This window comes from Phaenicophaeus curvirostris, chromosome 3, assembly GCF_032191515.1.
Source record: "Phaenicophaeus curvirostris isolate KB17595 chromosome 3, BPBGC_Pcur_1.0, whole genome shotgun sequence".
NCBI lineage: Eukaryota > Metazoa > Chordata > Aves > Cuculiformes > Cuculidae > Phaenicophaeus > Phaenicophaeus curvirostris.
This window is the reverse complement of record NC_091394.1, coordinates 18107341-18128764: the sequence shown is the minus strand read 5'-3', so window position 1 is coordinate 18128764 and position 21424 is coordinate 18107341. Positions and strand designations below refer to the sequence as shown.

Genomic DNA, 21424 nt, shown 5'->3' with positions numbered 1-21424 from the left:
CTTGGCCAGTTCACCTTGTGCTTTGGGATAGGGCTGTGGTTGGTGAGGCATCTGTCCTGCTGGGAGGTATTATCACTCATGGATTCCCGTCCCTTTGGCAGCAGTCGGCCTTTGCTGTGCCCTTACAGAAATACACATTGGCCTGGGTACAATAAGTCTAATTTGTACTTCAGTATATACATGCACATCTCTATTTCATCAGATACTAATGTAAGATGCTCTCACTTGAAACAATGAATTTACTGCTTCTCTTGAGTTCTTTGCCATAATTAGTGAGTGGTAATTCAACACGCTTATCTATTGACACATTCAAAATGGTATGCTCAAAAAGGCTATTCAAAGACATACAAAATCCCTGCTACCAAAAAACAATAGTTGGTTACACTTGTATGAGCCTACACCCAAACAAAATAAGAGGAAATTCAGGGAATAATTTAGAACATAAACTGTACATCTTTCAAAAACAGTTATAAAAGACAGGATGTCCATGATCTCGACAAAGCTGCAATTTTGATCTGGAGCCCTAAGCATTCAGAAGCACAACCTACGCTCTGTACTTGTATAAAAGCAGCTTGTATTACTTCTTATTCAAATAAATTATTTTTTTCCAGTTAAAGAGATGTAGAATCAAGGGTCATGCTGCAACCTTTCACAGCCTAATAAAGGCTTTGATCAAACCTGATTTTTTTTTTAAATGCAACTGCTTCTACTGTTCCAAAGTCTCCCAATCCTTTTAAAATAGCAATATCATTGACTTGCTCCCTGAATATTAAAAATTCAGATCTGTATCTTCTTGGCAAAACAAGTAGTATTAAAAGGTAGAATAAAGTACATCCACTTCCGAAATATAGTTTGCAAACAAAGAAGTATGTTAACTCTGGGGGAAAAAAACCCAACAATGTAACTGATAAAATTAATCCTCATTTACCTTTTCACATCTAAATATCTAGCATTCCTAAAGATGATAATAACGATGTGCACATCCTTGTCTTTTCTGTTGGAAAAACTGTGACGTGAGATAAAAGACATAAAGGCTAAAGGCTAAAGGCTAAAGAAAACTATATAAGATGATCTGATGAACTAATAGTTCAACAGCAGCCAAAGAGGTCATTAACATTCATAGAATATTTCACTTACTTCCATCTAGTAATTCCATCTGTTATTAATCCAGACCTGCAATACACTACTTAGAGTTGTGTAGATGTCTTAAGTAATTTGATATATTTTTTCTATATAAACACAAATATAACAACACATACTTCTATATATATAAGAAATTGCATACAATGCCCTTCGTTGTTCTGTGACTATAACACAATTTATCAATGAAAAATGGATGTTTATCCTTTCATCTTGCTGGGTACAAGCATATTCGAAACACAACAGGAAGGAAAACAAAAAGGAAGCATCTGGCATAGAATTCAAGATATTCTGGCTTCTCCCCATTGCCAGTTCTCAACCATTTTTGCAAGACCTTCAGAAGTGCCAGGAAACACAGAAGGACAGGATGTCATCCAAAGGGACATGGACAAGCTGGAGAAGAGGGCCTGTGTGAACCTCATGAGGTTCAACAAGGCCAAGTGCAAGGTCCTACACCACCATAGGGGCATTCTGTGGTTTCAATACAAGATGGGGAATGATGTGATTGAGAACAGCTGTGCAGAGAAAGACTTGGGCATTCTCACTGATGAGAAGCTCAAAATCAGCTGGCAATGCACGCTCGCAGCCGGGAAGACCAACTATATCCTGGGCTGCATCAAAAGAAGCATGGCCAGCAGATCGAGGGAGGTGATTCTGGCTCTCTACTCCACTCTCGCAAGATGCCACCTGAAGTACTGTGTCCCATTCTGGAATCCTCACAATAAGGGTATAGAGCTGTTGGAATGGATCCAGAGGAGGACTACAAAGATGATCAGAGGACTGGAGCACCTCTGCTGTGAGGACAGGCTGAGGGAGTTGGGGTTGTTCAGCCTGGAGGAGAGAAGGCTCCAGGGAGACCTTCCAGTAGTGGGCTTCCAGTACCTGAAGGGGCTACAGGAAAGCTGGAGAGGGACTTTTTACAAAGGCATGCAGTGATAGGACAAGGAGGAATGGTGTTAAATTGGAGAGGGGAAAATTTAGACTAGATATTAGGAAGAAATTCTTCATGATGAAGGTGGTGAGTTACTGGCACAGGTTTCCCAAGGAAGCTGTGGATGCCCCATCCCTGGAAGTGTTCAAGACCAGGTTGGATGGGACCTTGGCCCTCCATGTGGGAGGTGTCCCTGCCCATGGCAGGGTGGGTGGAACTGGATGATCTTTAAGGTTCCTTCCAACCCAAACCATTCTATGGTTCTATGATTCTATGAAACCAAAACTACTTATTTATATCTTTCCATAGAAATTAGTAGGGTTTAGCAAATAATACACATTTACAGAAACCACTTGTCTGTTCACACCACTGGCTTCTACAAGCAGCATCCTTACCTCTTTAAGTGCCCGATAAAAGAAACTCCTGCTTCCTGCAGGTACATCGATGTATTTCCTGGAGGGAAAACCAACCAATAGTAGAAACCTGGGCCTTTACAACTGTTTTCAGGAAGCTAAGAGCTCACGTGTCTCCTGAACAAGAAGACTTTGATGCCCACTATGAATTATGCTGTTTGATTATGCTCTGCATGGTTCTGGCAGCTGAGGCCTAAGCACAGGGAAGAGTGGTCACTATGAGCTTTGAAGTCATTTTATCAGCCTGGACACTGCCCAGCCTGGAGTAGTATTCCTTCCAGATACCTGTCACTGATTGCTCTGCACTCACAAGCTGTCTCGCCAGAACTAATTTGGAGATACTCTCCATATATTCTCAACAGTTAGTAAAATGTGTGGTGTGTCTTATCAGTTGTAATGCCTACTGATACACTGCACCCAGCTGATAGAGGCAGAGGTGGAAACTTATGAATTTCCTTTAAAATGTTGAACTTAAGACTACTTTAAATGTTTTGCAGCTTCTTCAGCCAGTATGAAACCCAAATGCCAAGGAGAATAAGGCTAACTCTCAGAACTCATCACCTGTTAAAATCCTGGTATGAACTCTGCATTTTCTTCTTCTGTAAAAAAATGCATTGGTGGTGGATCTTGAAAACCTTAATTTAAAATGGCTACAGTATTTGTGAGACAGACTTGAGAATTAAGGTCAACCGGGATGAGGTGTACATCTCCACTTTTTGTGATGACAGAAATATGCCAGTGAAGTCTCTATTCTCTGACCCTTAACAGTTTATAGAAGTTTGAGTCTGGTGACCTTCAAAGCAAAATACGCCTATCTTCTCTATTACTTGATGAACTAATTTGTATTTCAAATTCTTTTAAATGAAACACCTATCTGTCAGGATGATAGGCACTGTACAGAACTTGCAAAGAGAAAAATAACTGTATAAAGCGATCAGAGAAGTCTTTTATTCAGCTGCTATAATAAATGACAGATAGTTTCATTATGCAATTCCCCAAGCTCCTCTTAACACACCTGACCCCTAGAACTCTATCACATGATTCTTCAGGATTGTATTTTCAAATATTTTTCAAAAACAGTGCAGTAATGTCTTCTTATGGTGATTTTGCAGTATTGGTCTAGACCATGAAGAACTGAATATTCCCAAAGCTCACATCACACAGCTCATTCAATGAGGACAACAAAAGAGACGGTGCGCAAACAGAATTTAGATAGCATTTTCAACTTTCTTGATGACAAAACATTGTCATAGAACAAATGAAAGTAAACATGTATATGAAAAAAATAATTACAATACTTTCTTATATTCAGGTGGAAATTGTGCACAACCTTGTTCAAAAGACTTTGCATGTTTCGTTAAGTAACTTTAACTGATTCATTGTGTTCTTGCATTAGCAAATTGGATTATATAATGACAAATCGAGTGATAGTATGAAAACAGCAAAACTGCCCCAGACTTTACCTGTTGCCTTTTCTCAAACTCTAACTTGATACGAGATTTGATGCAGTTACACGTGTCCTGATATGTCTGCTGCAGTGCAAGTTCCATGAGGTGTTTGTGGTACGCTCCTGCCAAGTTTCCGCAGATAAAAATTATTACATTTGCCAATATCTAGAGTTTAAAAAAAAAAAAAAAAGTGTCAGGGAATCCATATAAATAAATTAACAGTACATAATTCTAACCTGCAATGGAAGATTGCTCCAGTTACATATTTTTATTTTGTTTGATTTCTAGCAAAGGTTCACCTTTCAAAATGCCTTCACAGTCAGTGGCAAAATCCTAAGGAATAACACCATTTTAATTTAGTATTAAATAAGAATGATAATGAACAACAAGTTTGCCTATTCAATGGGGTATATACTTTCTGAAAAGGAAATTCAGCTCATGTTCTATATCCATTGCTAAGTATTAATTAGGTGGGATCACGATTTACTGATGTAAAATGATAGCTATGAGTCATAATAACCACATTGAAAAGCATGTTGTTGCCATGCTTTTTTGGCAAGATATTTTCTTCTGCATTAAGGGTCAAAATTTCACCTAGATAAACACCCTGACCTGCATTTTACCTCAGTGTGACCCACAACTATCTGTCAGTCAGCTATAAATATTAACCTTAGTGACGACAAGCAACGACTAAGTAGCGAGATCTGACACCTCTCTAGTAGAATATACTACCAAACCCTGCACATTTACTTAAAAGACAAAACTTAATCTATAACATTATAGTCAAACTTAGGGATGCTTTTTATTTATTGTCTGGAACATTTCCAAAGGAAAGAAAGAGGAGATAGGCAGGCTTTTACTGTGCTTGAACTTCAAAGATTACAGAATACTGCATGGCACTTTCAACTGTTCCCAACTTATCGCTGCAAGACGAGACTCATTTACCCATCCTAGCTTACTCAGAGCAGAAGAAACACAGTCTTGAAACCGACTCTTAATTCAATTAAAAAGATAATATTAAAAGGGAATTGAAGTTGAGATACAGCTGCAATTTTGTCAGAATGGGTCTCTCTCGTAAGGCCCTAGTGTGTCACATAGCCCGGATTGTACATACTACATAATGTTATAGTACTCATGGTCTGGATGGGAAGGAGAAAGAAAGGAGCCAGAAATTTCATTAATTCACCACAGTTAATCTAATCATTAAGTTTATGACAGATTTCCCCAGTGATCATTCACTGCTTGGTTTTGGTATCTTTCATAAATTGCCAGCAGTGAAAGAGTCAGAGATGTCAGAAAAATAGTCCAACAGCATTATACAGTGGTTCAGAGAAAAGAGATAAATTTTCCTGTTAACAGAAATCCATCCCTTTGAGAAATACATTTTATTCACAAAAAATACATGCAGTTTTAATGTTTCTTCTATAAATGCACACTTTAAAATTAAAGTTTTAAATAAATGCTTTTATTTTCCTCACAAATTATAACGTCATTACAGGCAATACCTGCTCTTCCATCTGTGACACATCTGACATCTCGTCTCTCACAGTTCCACAAAGATAAAAGCAGGAACTATACACCTTTGCCACAAAATGGATCAATTTCATAAGATCTTCTAGATCCCTAAAACTTTAACATCATGACAGTATAATGTTTCTAGAAGAAACATCTGAGTCTTAAAATTTGCTAAAATACATAATTCCAAAGCCAAGGAGAAAAGAATCTACATGTCTCACTTTCTTCAAAGCATCACTCTTACGAAGTAGTGGGATAAGAGATGGTTTACATGAAACATTTCACCGCAGTCAATAATTTCAAAAAACATAAGAGATGATGGTGCACAGTCAAATATGTGAAATCATTATGCTTTTATATTTCTTTGTAAATCACAACTGCTTGATTCTGCTTTGATGTCAGCAACATCCTGTAGCTCTTAGTGGACATGGACTAGTGAACAAAGATCTTGTATGACAGATTACAGTGTAGGGGCATGGTGTTCCAGCTGGCAATCACAACTCATTTTCGAAATTAAATTATTAAATGAGAACAAATGCCTGAAAATAAAGATTTCTGGGCATAGAAAATTCTCAGATATTCAGCAGGAAGGTTTAGTAACAAAATGAACACTAGGCTGAACTGAAATCAACTTTGTGCTGTCATAATGTCTACATATGAATCACTGTTGAAAAGCTGCACACAAACTCAACTGTGTTGTCCAGCTCATGAATTTACAAACTATTTAAAGCAAAATTTCAGAATTATAACTAATTAAAATTTAAAAAATATGGTTATGGGTAGATGGAGGTGTAAATTATGAGCATCAACTTCACAGTGATAGAAAAACAGATTTCAGTTTTATGACTGAACTAGCTAAAGTGGGAAAATATTATAGATGAAACTAAGTGCCTGACAAGCAAGGAAGCTAATTAACCAGGATTTTCAGATTGTCAGTGGGGTAGTTCAGCCCACACGAAGTTCTATGCTGGCTTCCACTACCTGAATTAGGCTGTTCAAAGACAACTCGGATATCTCAGCCATTGCCATAGTAGAGATGTAACACAGAAGTGCATAACTGAACAAGTCAATAGAAACTGTTCAAAACATTGTTAATTCTTTGGCTAACATGGAGTTACTTCAGAAACATGTCACTAGGGTATTTACTTAGAAAAAAATTCCAGGAAATGGATGAATTGGTTCCTAAGTCAGACCAACAGATTTTCTGTCGGTATATAGTCTGTCTTAGGTTAATATTTATTTATTTATGACTGAGGAGTTAGTACGTGAAATGCATATTGTTAATAGCCTGTTCAATTGAAAATGCAATTAAAGTTGCTAAACAAAATAAACAACTTATAAACTTCTTGCTGAGGATGTCTCTTCTCCTAAGTCTTCTGAACTTCTGTCCAGTTTCAACACATGAGCTGGAGATGAGCTCCGTCCCAGATTTGCTCTGAAGTCTCATAGGTGTCTTCCCAGAAGGAACAGGTTCATTGTTCCGCTCAATCCAAAAATATTAAATGATCTTCCCACTTCCCAAGTGAGCATTCTACTCAGTACGCAAGCATCCAGAAAGCTCCTCCTGTTCAGGCACCTGCTCTGAGAAGACCCCATGCTGTGAGTCCTATCTGGACCAAAGCACTTGGAATGAAATCTTAAGTCAGATCAGACTTCTATCTCATCATTTCTCTAGGCTAGGACTCTGCGGCTCTTTCATTTTTCCTTATTTTCTTTCTTTCCTCATCCCCTGCATCCCTCCCTCGCTAGAAGAATGTTAAATAATAAGAGAAGGTGTAGTGGATCTTCTCATAAGTAATTCTGCATCTTGCTCAAAGAGCTCTGATCAACTGTGCAGATAAAACTGCACCCAAGAACCTTTAAAGGGGCATTAAAGGGCACCTTGAACAGACTACAGAATATGGTTAGGGCTTCTGTCAAGGAAGAAAAGCCTGAGCTGTGGCAAAGGGTACAACTAATAATAGCAAACCAACAGCAGAAAAAGACGAGGGTTGCCTCAAAGACGTTGTTTCATGAACCTTTACAAATTGTATGGAAAAAAAAATCCACAATATAAGCAAAGTCTAGTAAGCTCCCACTCAGTTCACCATATGGAAACATTAGTCACACAGCAAAAGTTCTAATCTCTCTGTGTAGTCAGTCGAGAAGCAAGTCCATCCCCTGGGCTGTCTGCACCCCTTTAGATGTATCTGTTGGGTGTACACTGTGGTCAAGTTTCTCCTTAATCAATGAATATTTTCAACGTCTACAGAAGGTTATCTAAATATGAGTCAAAAATTAGTGCACAGAACACCAGGATACCACTGGGAAGTATCATTAGGTGTTAGCTAAAGTACTAGCTTGTACCTCTAATCACTTAAAGAACATTATCATGCCTGATCCATCTATTTTTACCTACAAAAAACTATATGCATTTCCAGGCAATGGGGCATTTTCTAAATAGTATTTTTACATTCAAGAGCATGTATTTTTCAGTATCAGTGAATATAAAGTAATCTGATGTCTAGAGCTTAACTATCAAAATAGACTGTATTTAAAAGCAAATGAAGACGTTAAGTAGCTATGACTAATTTCTCAAGAGACTACTAAAGCTCACTGAGCTGCTTATGAAAATGTAGTGCATTCTACAGAAGTTCAAATGATGAAAGTTGCCTAGAAAGATATGTACACAAGGAAGTACTGTGCTATAAAAAATAAAAGAATTATAATATAGGCTGCTGATTCTGAACTGAAGTATAAATCATTTGTTAAATATCTTAATTATTTTTGCTCCAATACTGAATATAAAAATCCAAGTTCTCTACAGAGTTTCCGTATGTGGAAAGCCTCCAGTTTATGAGGTATTTTGTTGCATTCTTTCTTCTTGGATATTATACAGATCCTTCCTGCAATTCTTACATGAACAGAATTTTTACCAGAAAGAAAACCAAACCAACTCAAACAATAACTTTTTTAATTCCACTTTTCTTCTGGGTAAGAAAGCTGAGGAAATGGAAGTTGAGGGGTGGGCAAGAACGACTATAATTTATGTCTGCATGGAAATTAATGGGAGAAAAAAGAATTCTTGTGTCACTGACAAGGCACAAATTCTTTAGCTCTGCAAAGAAGAATTGTCTCTCCTCCTATCTGAGCTTTCATTTGATGGCTTGTGGTATGACTAGCCAAGCTAGGGAATAAGTCTATACTTCTTTAGAACCTATACAGTTTTAGACTCAGACAAGATTCAGCTACAAATTAAAACACTGTCTAGAAACTGAAAAGCAGCATTTAAAAAGTAAATGCTTAACTACCATGTAAACTAGTCACCAGGATCTAAGCCAAATACCAATATTTAATTACATGTGTTCAGGAGGTTCTTCAGCTATTCCATGCAAAACTCTTGCTCACAGACCTCTGGTCAGTCATATGACGTTCATTTATTTTCTTTCACATTTCCAGATCTACAGAGTTCCAAAGTCAGGAGTTCCAAGATCTTAATGCATTTCAATGTCAGTAATATCTATAGCTGTGTGACAGCTTACAAGAAGGATGACAGAATTGAAAACAGGGAAGTGGCAAAATTAATGACATCTGGATTCCTATGGATTTGTATTCATTTGGACATTTATCCCCTTGCTTATACAATACTTTCAACTCCTCAAACAGGCCAGAGATTCTTATAGCTGTCCTAAAACCAGTGAGCAAGTGGTGCCTGAACCACCACCTGCTGTTACACAGTGTAACCAACTGGCTCTTTCCTGTATTTGTCTGAGATCACTAGGCTGGGGTCTCTGTGAGAGCTCCAGTCTTTTGTAAAGGAATGTAGTAATCTTTCGCATTTCTAGTTCTGTTTCACAGCTGATGATAAAAGTTCATGAATTAAAGTTATTTGGGTACAGAACATGACAGGTTGAAGGACAGATAGAATATGGGCAACTGCAGACTTACTTCCTCAGGACTTAAGACTAAAAATCAGGTTCCTCAATGACTGCAACATTACATGTAATACTCTGAAAGGTAAAAAGGTATTTAAATCATTAATTATTCATTACAGATGAACAGAAGAAACAGGAAGCTCTGCTATCCTCAGACCCTTTGTCTATATCAGGGAGAATCTCAAATGTTTTTCAGAAGGGTAAAAAGAAAAACAAATTGCAATTTTGCAAGAAACAACTCAATTCAAAAAAAGAAAACATCAGAAGAAAACCAACGTATGACTTCTCAAAACAACTGTGAATCAACAAAAATTTAAGAATTTAATTACTCATTATTCCAGACATCAGCAAACTGCTCCATATATTCAGAGCTAAAATAAACTTGGTAAAAAATCTTTGTGGAAGGGGAATTGATGCCATTTTAAAAGCCAGGAAGTTGTGACACTGTCTTCTAATTTGTATGTGCAATTCTCTTTGTAGCTTTTGCAAACAGAGCATTGTGGGCACCAGCAGGATTTTCCTTTTCTGTAGTATCTATGTTATTTGATGTGATTCTTTTTATCATTATTTTCAGATTGACATTTTTCATAGCTCCAGGCTGTTTGTGGAATGACTGGATTTATTTTATTCAGCTCTGTGTATACACAGAGCCTATCTATATGCCAGTGTAGATGAAAACAAATCATAAACTGTACGCTCTTTAATCCAAACCAGGAAAAATACACCAGAAAAAAAAAAAATCATGTGTTATGGTCCCTTTAGGTCACTTCCGTGTAATACACATAAACAATATCATTGACTCTAATTAATGATTTTTCGTAGTTTGAATCCAAAACAATTTTTTTGCTAGCGGGGATCTCATACTCTCTTCATCCACAAGGCACCAACCAGCCACTGCACCCCCCTTTCTTCCTGTAGAGAGGATTTTCAGTGTTTACATGTACCTCTGGGATCATTTTATTTCTTCATTACTGAAACTGCTGAAACATATTTGAATATACAATTAATTGAAATAAACAAAGAAAAAAACAAAAAAAACCATAAAAAACCAAAAATTCAAATCGCTTGAATGTTGGAAGCACAATCTGTAAGCAACTCCCAACCCTCTTAAAAATTAAAGCGTTACTCCAAAAAGACTGAGATGAATTTTTAGACCCTGGATCTTATCCAGGAATAAGTACTATTTCCTTACTTAGAAAAAAAAAAAAGGGCATTTGATACCGTAACATTTAAAAAGTTTACTTAAAAAAAACAGTCAGAGGGGTTAAACATGAATCTTTGATATGCTGCAGAAGTAATCCTTTGTCCAATTTTTGAGGTACACTCCACCTTTCCCAAGAAGTTAATTTGCTTCACACTTAAAAAAAAAATCAAAACTAAACAAAACAAAACAGCAAACTAACTGCTGATTCTGCAAGTAAATATATTTACAAATACAAATTGTGTTAGAAATATATTTACTTGCAGGATTGGCAATATGCTGCCAAGTTAAATGTGTAACAGTAGATTTCTCCTTCCTTTACCTCAACAAGATTATTACCCTCCTTTATGATCTACCAGTCTTCATGAATTTTATTTCATATTATTATCTACCAGCCTTCATGAAATTTCTTTATACATTATACACCTCTAAACAGCTGTGCTTCTGCCAAGTTTTACGGAAATTAATCAACAAGTTCAAAAGCCTCCACAAGAAGGCAAGACAAACAAATAATTGCATAAATTACAATAAGAATATATACTCAATATACTTCTTCTATTGCATTGCAAACTGTTAGCAATTATTGCATTTTAATCAAACTGATAGACAACAGTAATTAGGCATTTTGAAGTAACATTGTTTATGATCTCTAACATAATGAAATTATGATTTATATGAGATTTTTAATGTAATATTTTCTATCAGTATTCATAATGGACTGGATAAACTTTTTAATAGAAAATATTCCTCAAGAATTTGTTCTGCTTGTCTGATGACTACAACAAACTTCTATTAAGATAATTTTTCATAATTTGGCAGGCTGCTCTAGGAAACAGTGATCTTTGGATATGTACTTTGCAAAGAATGATATGGAGTGGAAGAGAGAATAATGATAGTGGAGTATAACCAAGGAAAGCAATGACCTACATAAGTGGATTAAAATAATTCCAGAATGTCCTCAGAGCCAAATTTTTTTAATGATGACACTCTTATAGGTGTTTATAATAGTTTTTAAGACCTTTGATAATGTTTTGAACTTTAATGAGATCTCCAATCAGCTTTTGGGTTAATTCTTAATGGGAAAATATCTAACAGGAAAATTTAGACTTAGGAAACATTGAAGTGCAATTTTCTGATTGCAGGTAAACGATATTAAGAGTCAGCAAGCTGGGACAAAGAAAGTAGTAATTTGGTTTACATTCAGAAAGGAATGAAGTCAATACTAAAACCTTTTCATGCTGCTGCTGCCAACTCATTCCATCTTTACACAAAATATGCTATTTTCTCTCCTTCATGCCTCAAAACTGCCAGGATGTCATTAGTCAGGTCAGTCTTTCTATTCCAAAGCCTTAGAGTGAAACACTTTTGACTTGCTGAGCCATTTTTTTCTAAATCACATGGTTTGTGCAGATATATTCTGACTAACTCCTCAGAAGTCAGTACAGTACCTCACATTCATACTAGTATTAGTGAAAACCTTTATATAGCAGAATGTGATTATATATTATAGACACCTAAAATACTACATAACGTTATTAGGATAGCCTACTATTCTTCAACTAGTGCAGAGCAATAATTTAACAAGTGGAGGTAGTTGTCTAGGGAAGAGATTATAGAATCATAGAATCACAGAATCACTAAGTTGGAAAGGACCCACTGGATCATCGAGTCCAACCATTCCTACCAATCACTAAACTATGTCCCTCAGCACCTCATCCACCCGTCTTTTAAGCACCTCCAGGGAAGGTGACTCAATCACCTCTCTGGACAGCCTGTTCCAGTGTCCAATGACCCTTTCTGTGAAAATTTCTTTCCTAATGTTCAGCCTGAACCTCCCCTGGCAGAGCTTGAGGCCATTCCCTCTTGTCCTGGCCCCTGTCACTTGAGACAAGAGGCCATCACCCTCCTCTCCACAACTTCCTTTTAGGTAGCTGTAGAGAGCAATGAGGTCTCCCCTCAGCCTCCTCTTCTCCAGGCTGAACAACCCCAGCTCTCTCAGCCATTCTTCATAAGGCCTGAAACCTGACGCAACTTCTCTCAGAAGAGCCAATGAATCCATTGTTTCCAAGATGCACTTATGTAGCAGCAATCACTTCATTATCTTAATAAACCAAGACCGTGAAACCTTTATCTTTCCATCTAGGTGTACAGAACAGTCTTAGCAAAATATCTATTAGAGAACAGATGCAATTTTGCGTTCCACACTGAACACAGCTACTTCTGCCCACAGAGACAAGAACGCTCCACACTAAAAATTATTCCAGATCCAGTCAGGAGTTGGTCTTAATCAGTAAAACGCAGATGAGGGAACATATTCAATCTATGGTATAAAGATTCTCATCAAAAGACATGCTACAAAAAGGTCCTGAAACAGCATGGGCATACTCAAGTAGAGTGGAGAGAGCCATTTACAAGTTGAAATCTAACATACCCGTCAACAGAAAAATAAATCAAATATTAGGATGGATTTTAATTAAGATAAATAATTAAGTTCTTTTCACTGCATCAGGAGCATCAACCTATTCAATTCACATGCTCTTCATGTGAAGATTCCTCTTGGACGGTATTTCTTAAACAAAACACTGGTTTATTTTTAACTGAACAACAATTACATCTTTATGCAGTCTTTAGCTAATTAATGAAATGCTAACTGAACTAATATAATAAGAAATAAATCTTTTAACTGCAAACTTTTCAGCGACATTCCAATAACTCTCTGTGGCACCTTTAGTAAAGCAAGTCCTCTTGTTTGAATTCCTTCATATAAATAGGACAAGTTTAAAATCGGAAACAATTCTAAATTATATTCTTAAAAAGTAGGGCTTAAAAGGTCAACATTATACAGACTTCCAAAATGCAGCCAAAGTCCTCATGATTTCCAGTGTATTTTTGTTTTAATTGCCACATGGCAAGCCTCCTTCTGAAGTGACCAAGCGTGCTCTCTTCATCACTGGAAGAAAAACGATCAAAAATACAACTAGCAGGCAAGCTGTTGCTAAAGTCACACCTAAGAGACACAAGAAAGGAGCAGACCTTCTAATTAAAGAGATAGCAGATCAAGAATTGAATTTTAAATAATGGAGAGAAATCTTGAGATATTACAGATCAGAGCTCTTCTAGACAGTCACAGAAAAAAAGGTGGAAATGGGCAATTCACCCATAAGTACTGACTCAAAACAAGCAACCCTGAAAAGCAGGACTGTACAAATATCACAATGCTTTTATGGCATAAGATGAAAGAGGTAGACTATGGTTATATTTAATGTCTCACTTATTAGCTCTTTGGTTTTTCTGTCTAAATTTCCCCGTTTTTGATGCCTATTGTGTTCTAAAAAATGTAGTTTGTAAACAGTTCATATTTTCTTTTGCATTGTAATCTAACGAAGACATAACCTTCCAGGCTCTTGACGCCTAATAGGTTTCAAACAAATCTGTTTTATTTTTGGTATGCAACACCTTTTCAAGTATCTTCTAACACAATACAGTTCAGAACGACTGTAGCTCTATCAAAAAAAAATGAAGAAAGGAAGCTTTCCTTCTTCCACAGAATCACATAATGGTTCAGGTGGGATGGACAATCTCCCTCCTCAAGCCTGAACCAAAGGTTGCGAAGGCTGAGTGCTTGGGAGGGATCTGCTCCTGCACCACTGTGGGCATCATCGCAGGCAGAGGAGTCTGCACGGCTGGAGCACTGCCGGGTGATCGCTGTGGCAGTGGACCCAACGCTGTGGATGATTCTTATTGAGGTGGATCCACTTCCATTGGCTCCTCACTGTTGTCCAGTGGGTCCACTTCCATTGGTTCTACGGTGTCGTCAGGTGGATCCACCTCCATGGGCTCCACGTTGTCCTTTGGTGCGCGGTCATGCCTGGGCCTCACACCACGCCTCAACAGAAAGGCACGAGCACGGGCAACACATCTTGCTCATCTTCTCTGGTGGTTCCTTAGCATGGAGATATGCTTGGACTCCACGCTCTTCCCTTCTCAACCTAAAGCAGACGCTTTCCGCTTCAAGGCTGAGCAGCCACTCCCCTGGCTGCTCCCTGGCACGGACACACCGTTGGACTCCACGCTCTTCTCTTCCCGACCTAAAGCTGATGCTTTCCGCTTCAAGGCTGAGCAACCACTCCCCTGGCTGCTCTGGCTGTTCTTTGGCATGGGACTACACTTGGGATCCATGCTCTTCCTGTCTGCACTTCCAGCTAAGGCTCTCCGTTTCAAAGGCGAGCAGCCGCTCTCCTGGCTGCTCCCTGTCATGGACACAAACCCCGACTCCACATTCTCCTCTTCTCCACCTAAAGCGGATACTTTCCGCTTCAAAGTTGAGCAGCCATCCACCTGGCTGCTCTGGCTGGGGATCCATGCTGTTACCTTCTGGACCTAAAGCCAATGTTGTCCACTTCAAAGGTGAGCAGCAACTTGCCTGGCTGCTCCCTGGCACAGAGACAGGGGTGGACTCCACACTCTTCTCTTCTGGACTGAACACCAATGCTTTCTGCTGCAAAGGTGAGCAGCCACTCCCCTGACTGCTCTGGTTGTTCCTTGGCAGGGAACTACGCTTGAGATCCACGTTGTTCCCTTCTGCACTTCTAGCTAACGCTCTCCATTTTAAAGGCGAGCAGACACTCTCCTGGGTGCTCCCCAGCATGAACACAAGCTAGGACTCCACACTGTTCCCTTCTCAACCTAAAGCCAATGCTGTCCGCTTCAAAGGTGTGCAGCCATGTGCCCAGCTGTTCCCTGGCAGACAAACACGCCTGGGCTCCACACTCCTCTCTGCTGGCTCTACAGTCATGTGCAGCACACCATCGCTCTTCCATGGCCAACAGCCCTGCTTCAGGCTCCTGGGAGGTGCCTTCATCTTTGGTGGCTGCGGGAAGACTCCCTGTGCTGTCCCATGCAAAGGGAAGCGGCCACTTGCCTGGCTGCTCTGGCGGCTTCCTGGCACAGAGACATGCTTGGACTCCACGCTCTTCCCTTCTCGACCTAAAGCCAATGCTTTCCACTTCAAAGGGGAGCAACTATTCATCTGGCTGCTCTGGCGGTTCCTTGGCAGGGAATTATGCTTGGGATCCACATCGTTCCCTTCTGCACTTGTAGCTAACGCTGTGCACTTCGAAGACGAGCGGCCACGTGCCTGGCTGCTCCCTGGCATGGACACAGGCTTGGACTCCACGCTTTTCCCTTTTGAACCTAAAGCCAATGCCTTCCGGTTCAAAGGTGAGTGGCTACTCGCCTGGCTGCTCCCTGCTGGCTCTACAGTCATGTGCAACACACCATCGCTCAGAAAAGGAAGGTCAATCTCCCTCACGGCATGAGAGGAGACACTGCTCCTCTTCCATGGCGGCGGTCCTGCTTCAGTCTCCTGGGAGGTGCCTTCATCTCTGGTGGCTGCAAGAAGTGTCTCTTTGCTGCCCCACACAAAGGGGAGCAGACACTTGCCTGGCTGCTCCTCCTTCCAGACATGTTTCGCATACGAAGGCCTCAAAGCTCAGTGAGCTCTGGGACAGCTGCAGGAGTACAAGCCTGCTTTTCTAGATCCCAAGCAGGTGGCTGGTGACACCAGGTCACTGTGCTGTCACAGTAACTGTGACTGTGCCGTGGGGCCTGCGGCCTGGAAGGTCTTATTGCAAATGTTTGTTTACTAAAGGAAGTAAATTTTCATCTTCTGTAGGTAATATCAAGATGATATTCAAGCAGTGGCCATATGTCTTTGTTCCCATTGTCAGTGTGTGTTCACTGGTCTTTTTCAAGTTTGAATCATTAGGGCTATAACAGAACATTTTGGGATGTTTTGTAGGTCATTTTTTCCTTGGAAATTTTAGAATGAAAGAAAATTGTTACACAACAAGATAGGAGGAAGAACTATTATTTTTATATCTATAAGACCACAATCTCAGGTACTTCAAGAAAGATCAAGATCTAAGAAACAAAGGCTCAGGCTATCTTTTTAATGTGTATGAGTACCTGATGGGAGAGACGAAAGAAGATGGAACCAGACTCTTCTCAACCGATCCAGTTAAAAGTACAATGAGCAGAATTTAAAAACAGAAAATTCCTTTTAGGCCTCAGATTATTTTTTTTTACTGGCAAGCTAATCAAAAGTCTGATTGGCCAGAGGGTTGATGGAATCTCCATTGTTGGAGATACTCAAAACATGACTGCGCAAGGTCAAAGAATAAGAAAGGCTGAACTAGACACCTTCATAGTCCCCTTACAATCTCAACTATTCCATAAATACCAAGAGATTGGAATATGGGTCTTGGAAGAGACCAAGAGTGTGTGGAAGCAGATTAGGTTTGGAGTTGTCTGGGAAAGCAATCAGGACAAAAGAAGAAAAAGAGAAGAAAATAGACTGCATGAGAAAGTACATTTAAATTCAGATAAATCTTCAGAGAAGTTCTATGAAGTGATCCAAATAAAGCAAAACTACTGTGAAAAACTGTGTGTGATCATACTTGGCACAGAGAATCTCAGATTTTGTTTCAGGGACAGGTTTGTTCCATGAGTGAGTCTGAGCTGGTAAACAAGGGTGGCCACATGGGCAGCAGTAGGCAAGGCTGGGACAGAAGTGGAGGCAAGGCTATTACATAGGAACAAGATCTATGTAGGAGACAAGGCTGGAGACAAGCTACCTGCAAAGTGTGTTCTAGGACCATCAGGAAACAAGGCCAAAGAGGGGACTGAGACAAGTACATTTACAGCATAGTTTAGGCAAACAAACAAACAAGGCTCAGGTCTGAACTTAAATGAATAGTGAGGCAGAGTACACGTACACAGATTTTCCAAGTGAGGCCGGTCAGGGTAATTAGGGTCTATTTGTGTACACAGGGCCCTGACATGTTGAGAATTTCTTGGTTTGATGCTTGTCTTTGAAGCTTTCATTTTCCGTAAATCTCAGGTGTAATTTTCCAGATCCTTAAAAGAACAATCAAAATATTGTCATTCTATCATATTGACATCTACCTTGATCATTAGCATGATTAGCACTGTTAGCATCCTTGTGATTAGTACCATATCTGCATTTGTGTAACTGATGGTAGATCCCTGAGAACAATTGAGACAAGGCTTTAACCTTACATATCAGATTTTGTTCACATTCCATTGTTTAACATGTATAAAATATGTAGTGTGTAGTCAGAATAAAGACCCATGAAGGATTAAAGTACAATCCCTAGAACAAAAGCAGAAAATTTACCTACTATACTCCATGTAATATCTATGGAGTATATATGAACTGGGATTGTTTTCAAAATTATCTTTGGGTAGTTTTTCACTGGGCCATCATTCCTTCATTTTTAGAAGGAAATCCTCCACACACACATATTGAAACAGATGATGATGACTTCCAGGAATGTTACGTGAAGAACTCTGTCAATTACGTGAAGAACTATTAGCAATATTGCAAGTTTTTGAAAGATGAACTCCATGTATGAAAGGTTGAACAACTGTATTGTGTCCCTTGTGAATCTGAGTTTTATGTCATATAAAGGGCAGTGACTGATGACTCATTATCCGACACCATTGAAATTGGCAATAATATTTGTCTTGCAAAAGGTGTGGTAACAAACTGGTTTTATAATCTATTTAAAGCAATTTAAAGTATCTGGTAATAAAAAAAATTAACATCCACTCAAAGGTCACATTCAGTGGTTCTTCCTTCTGCCCTTCTCAGTTGTGTCATTCACTAAGATAAAATACTTTGTGTCTCCATCTGTTATGAACATGGAACTGCAGCCTCCTCTTTATCCATGACAGAACACTATCTATGCTTCCACACTTGTTCTATACTTCAAGTCTGAATATAAGAACCTACCACTCACTCCTACCTGCTGTTCCGTGTCTTTTAAAGAACTATTTATCCATTCTGTCAAAGGCCTTTCAGAAATACAAGTTGAGCTATCAATTAAATAGGCCTCAGCCACATGTTTGCTGATGCTTTCAGGCAACTTCAGGGCATTTTTAGGGGAAGATTTCATAGAATCATAGAGTGGTTTGGGCTGGAAGGAACCTTAAAGATCATCCAGTTTCAACCCCCTACCATAGGCAGGGACACCTCCCACTAGAAGAGGCTGCTCAAAGCCCCATCCAACCTGGTCTTGAACAATTCCAGGGATGGGGCATCCACAGCTTCCCTGGGAAACCTGTGCCAGTATCTCACCACCCTCAGCGTGAAGAATTTCTTCCTAATGTCTAGTCTTAACTCTTCCGCTCTCCAATTTAAAGACATTCCTCCTTGTCCTATCACCACAAGCCTTTGTAAAAAGTCCCTCTCCAGCTTTCCTGCAGCCCCTTCAGGTACTGGATGGCCGCTATAAGGTCTCCCTGGAGCCTTCTCTCCTCCAGGCTTAACAACCCCAACTCTCTCAGCCTGTCCTCATATAGGAGGTGCTCCAGTCCACTGATCATCTTTATATCCCTCCTCTGGACCCTTTCCAGCAGTTCCATATGCTTATGTTGAGGATTCCAGAACTGGACACAATACTCCAGGTGGGGTCTCGTGAAAGCAGAGCAGAGGGCCAGAATCGCTACCTTGACCTGCAGGCCACATTTCTTTTCATGCAACCCAGGATACAGTTGGCCTTCTTGGCTGCCATGATGTGTGCCATGATGCTCATGTTGAGCTTTTCATCAGTCAGCATCCCCAAGTCCTTCTCCACAGGGCTGCTCTAAATCATATTGTCCCCCATCCTGTACTGAAACTATGGAATATCCTGACTGAGGTGTAGGACCTTGTACTTGGCCTTGTTGAACCTCATGAGGTTCACACAGGCCCTCTTCTCCAGATTGTCCAGGTCCCTCTGGATGACAGCCCATCCTTTCGGTGTGACAAAAGCACCACTCAGCTTGGCGTCATCTGCAAACTTGCTGATGGCCCACTTGATCTTTCTGTCTATGTAATTGATATTAAACAGATATTAAACTGATTCCAGTACAGAACCCTGAGGGATATCACCTGTCACAGATCTCCACCTGGATGCTGAGCCATTGACCAGTACTCTCTGAATACAACCATCCAACCAATTTCTTATCCACCACACAGTCCACCCATCAAACACATCTCTCTCCAGTTCAGTGAGAAGGATGTTGTGGGGGACTGTGTCAAAGGCTTTACAGAAATCCAGATATATTACACCCATTGCTTCTCCCGTGTGCACTGATGTGGTCACCTCACCACAGTATGCCACTAGGTTGGTCAGGCAGGGCTTGCCACTGGAGAAGCTGTACTGGCTGTCTTGAATCACCTCCCTGTCCTCTATGTGCTTTAGCATAGCTTCTAGGAGAATCTGTTCCATGACCTTCCCAGGCACAGAGACTGACAGCTCAGGAGTATCGTGGGTCATCTTTTCTACCTTTTTAAAAATGGGGACAATGTTGCCCTTCTTCCAGTCACCAGGGACTTCTCCTGACTGCCACAACTTTTCAAATGTCATGGGGATTGACTTGGCCATCACATCAATCAATTCCCTCTAGACTCCAGGATGCATCTCATCAGGTCCCATAGACTTATACATGTTCAGGTTCCTTAGGTGGTCACGAACCTGATCTTCCCCTACAGTGGGAGAGACTTTACCCCCGTGGCCTCCATCTTGTTGTTCATTGACCCAGCGGGTGAGGAGAGTGGTTGTCAGTGAATATTGAAGCAAAAAAGTTGTTGACTACCTCAGCTTCCTCCTCATCTGTTGCTATGAGGTCACAATTTTCACTCATCAGTCAGGGTACGATCCCTCTTTATTCATCTCAAAATAGGATAAGTTATCCCTTTCTCTATTCATACAGTTTCAGGTTCTGATTCATGCAGACACTGAGTTTACAGACCTGCAATTTCCCTGACTCTTTCTATAACAGAACTGTTTATAAAAATTTATTTTCACATTTGCTCTCTTATGGTCTTCAGAAACCAAGGTCTATTTCTGACCAATCTACATATGCCCTCTGTCCCCAGTCCTCTGAGGAGTATTTTAACGTGGGAATTTCCTCAATTTCCTCTCACTGAACAGGGATACAGAAGCTGTTTCTCTGCAATGGCTTTGTCCTCCCTGGATGTCAAATGGACTTAGAGATTCTCTAAAAGTCCTTTTGCTACTCAGCTGCTGAAAGACGGATTGAGTATTCAAGAAAGAGGAGATCGACTTGGTTCACTGCCATGGATCTAGCTGGTATCTAATATAAATTATAAATTTTTAGATGTATGTACTTCAAAAAACCTATCTGATTTGTGTAACTGCATACAAAGGCATTTTGCAACACTTTAAAAAACATTTGTACCGATGAAATGTTTTCACTTTAGCTGATTAACTTCAGTGAAGCTAAGAGATTCTAAAATTGCTGATAAAGCTTGCCAGATCACTGCTAATTAGCAGAATGACTTTTTATAGCAGTAAAAATTGCAGCTACAACAGGCACAAGACACAAACTGAATTGAGACAGCTCCATAAGCTTTCTTATACTTAGACTACTGTGCATCTGAGGCAAATGTTATTCTAACTGAATTACAATTTTAAAATGTTTTGCAAGATTATGCAAGATTTAAAGTAAAAAAATAAAAACCAATATTATAATTTTGTGACAGATTTTGAAATATCTTCATCGCTCTTATTTTATTCTTCCTTGGTTCAAAATACTCTGTAGACATTTTGCTTCAGAAATGAACCTACAAATTCTGTGCACCATACCAGAAGCAGCTTTTATGTCGTGAATGCATAGAGGGAATACTAAATTCTGGCAGTGAACATGACAAAGTCTTCCCTTCCAAACAATACATTTTAATAATCAAATGGGTTTAAAGTTGTGAACCAGAAGACGAAGTCCAATAAACTGGCAATAATGTCATTTCCATAATAACCTTGTTTATAATTACC

At 39.5% G+C, this 21424-nt stretch overlaps 1 protein-coding gene across 1 annotated transcript in view; it reads right to left on the bottom strand.

Annotated features, from left to right (window-relative positions):
• ADCY2 (adenylate cyclase 2) overlaps positions 1-21424 on the bottom strand; it is a 211528-nt gene that overhangs the window by 102744 nt on the left and 87360 nt on the right. Inside the window, exon 4 of the mRNA XM_069853468.1 lies at positions 3948-4097. Within this exon, the coding sequence (XP_069709569.1) occupies positions 3948-4097 (150 nt within the window). The remainder of the gene's footprint in view (positions 1-3947; positions 4098-21424) is intronic.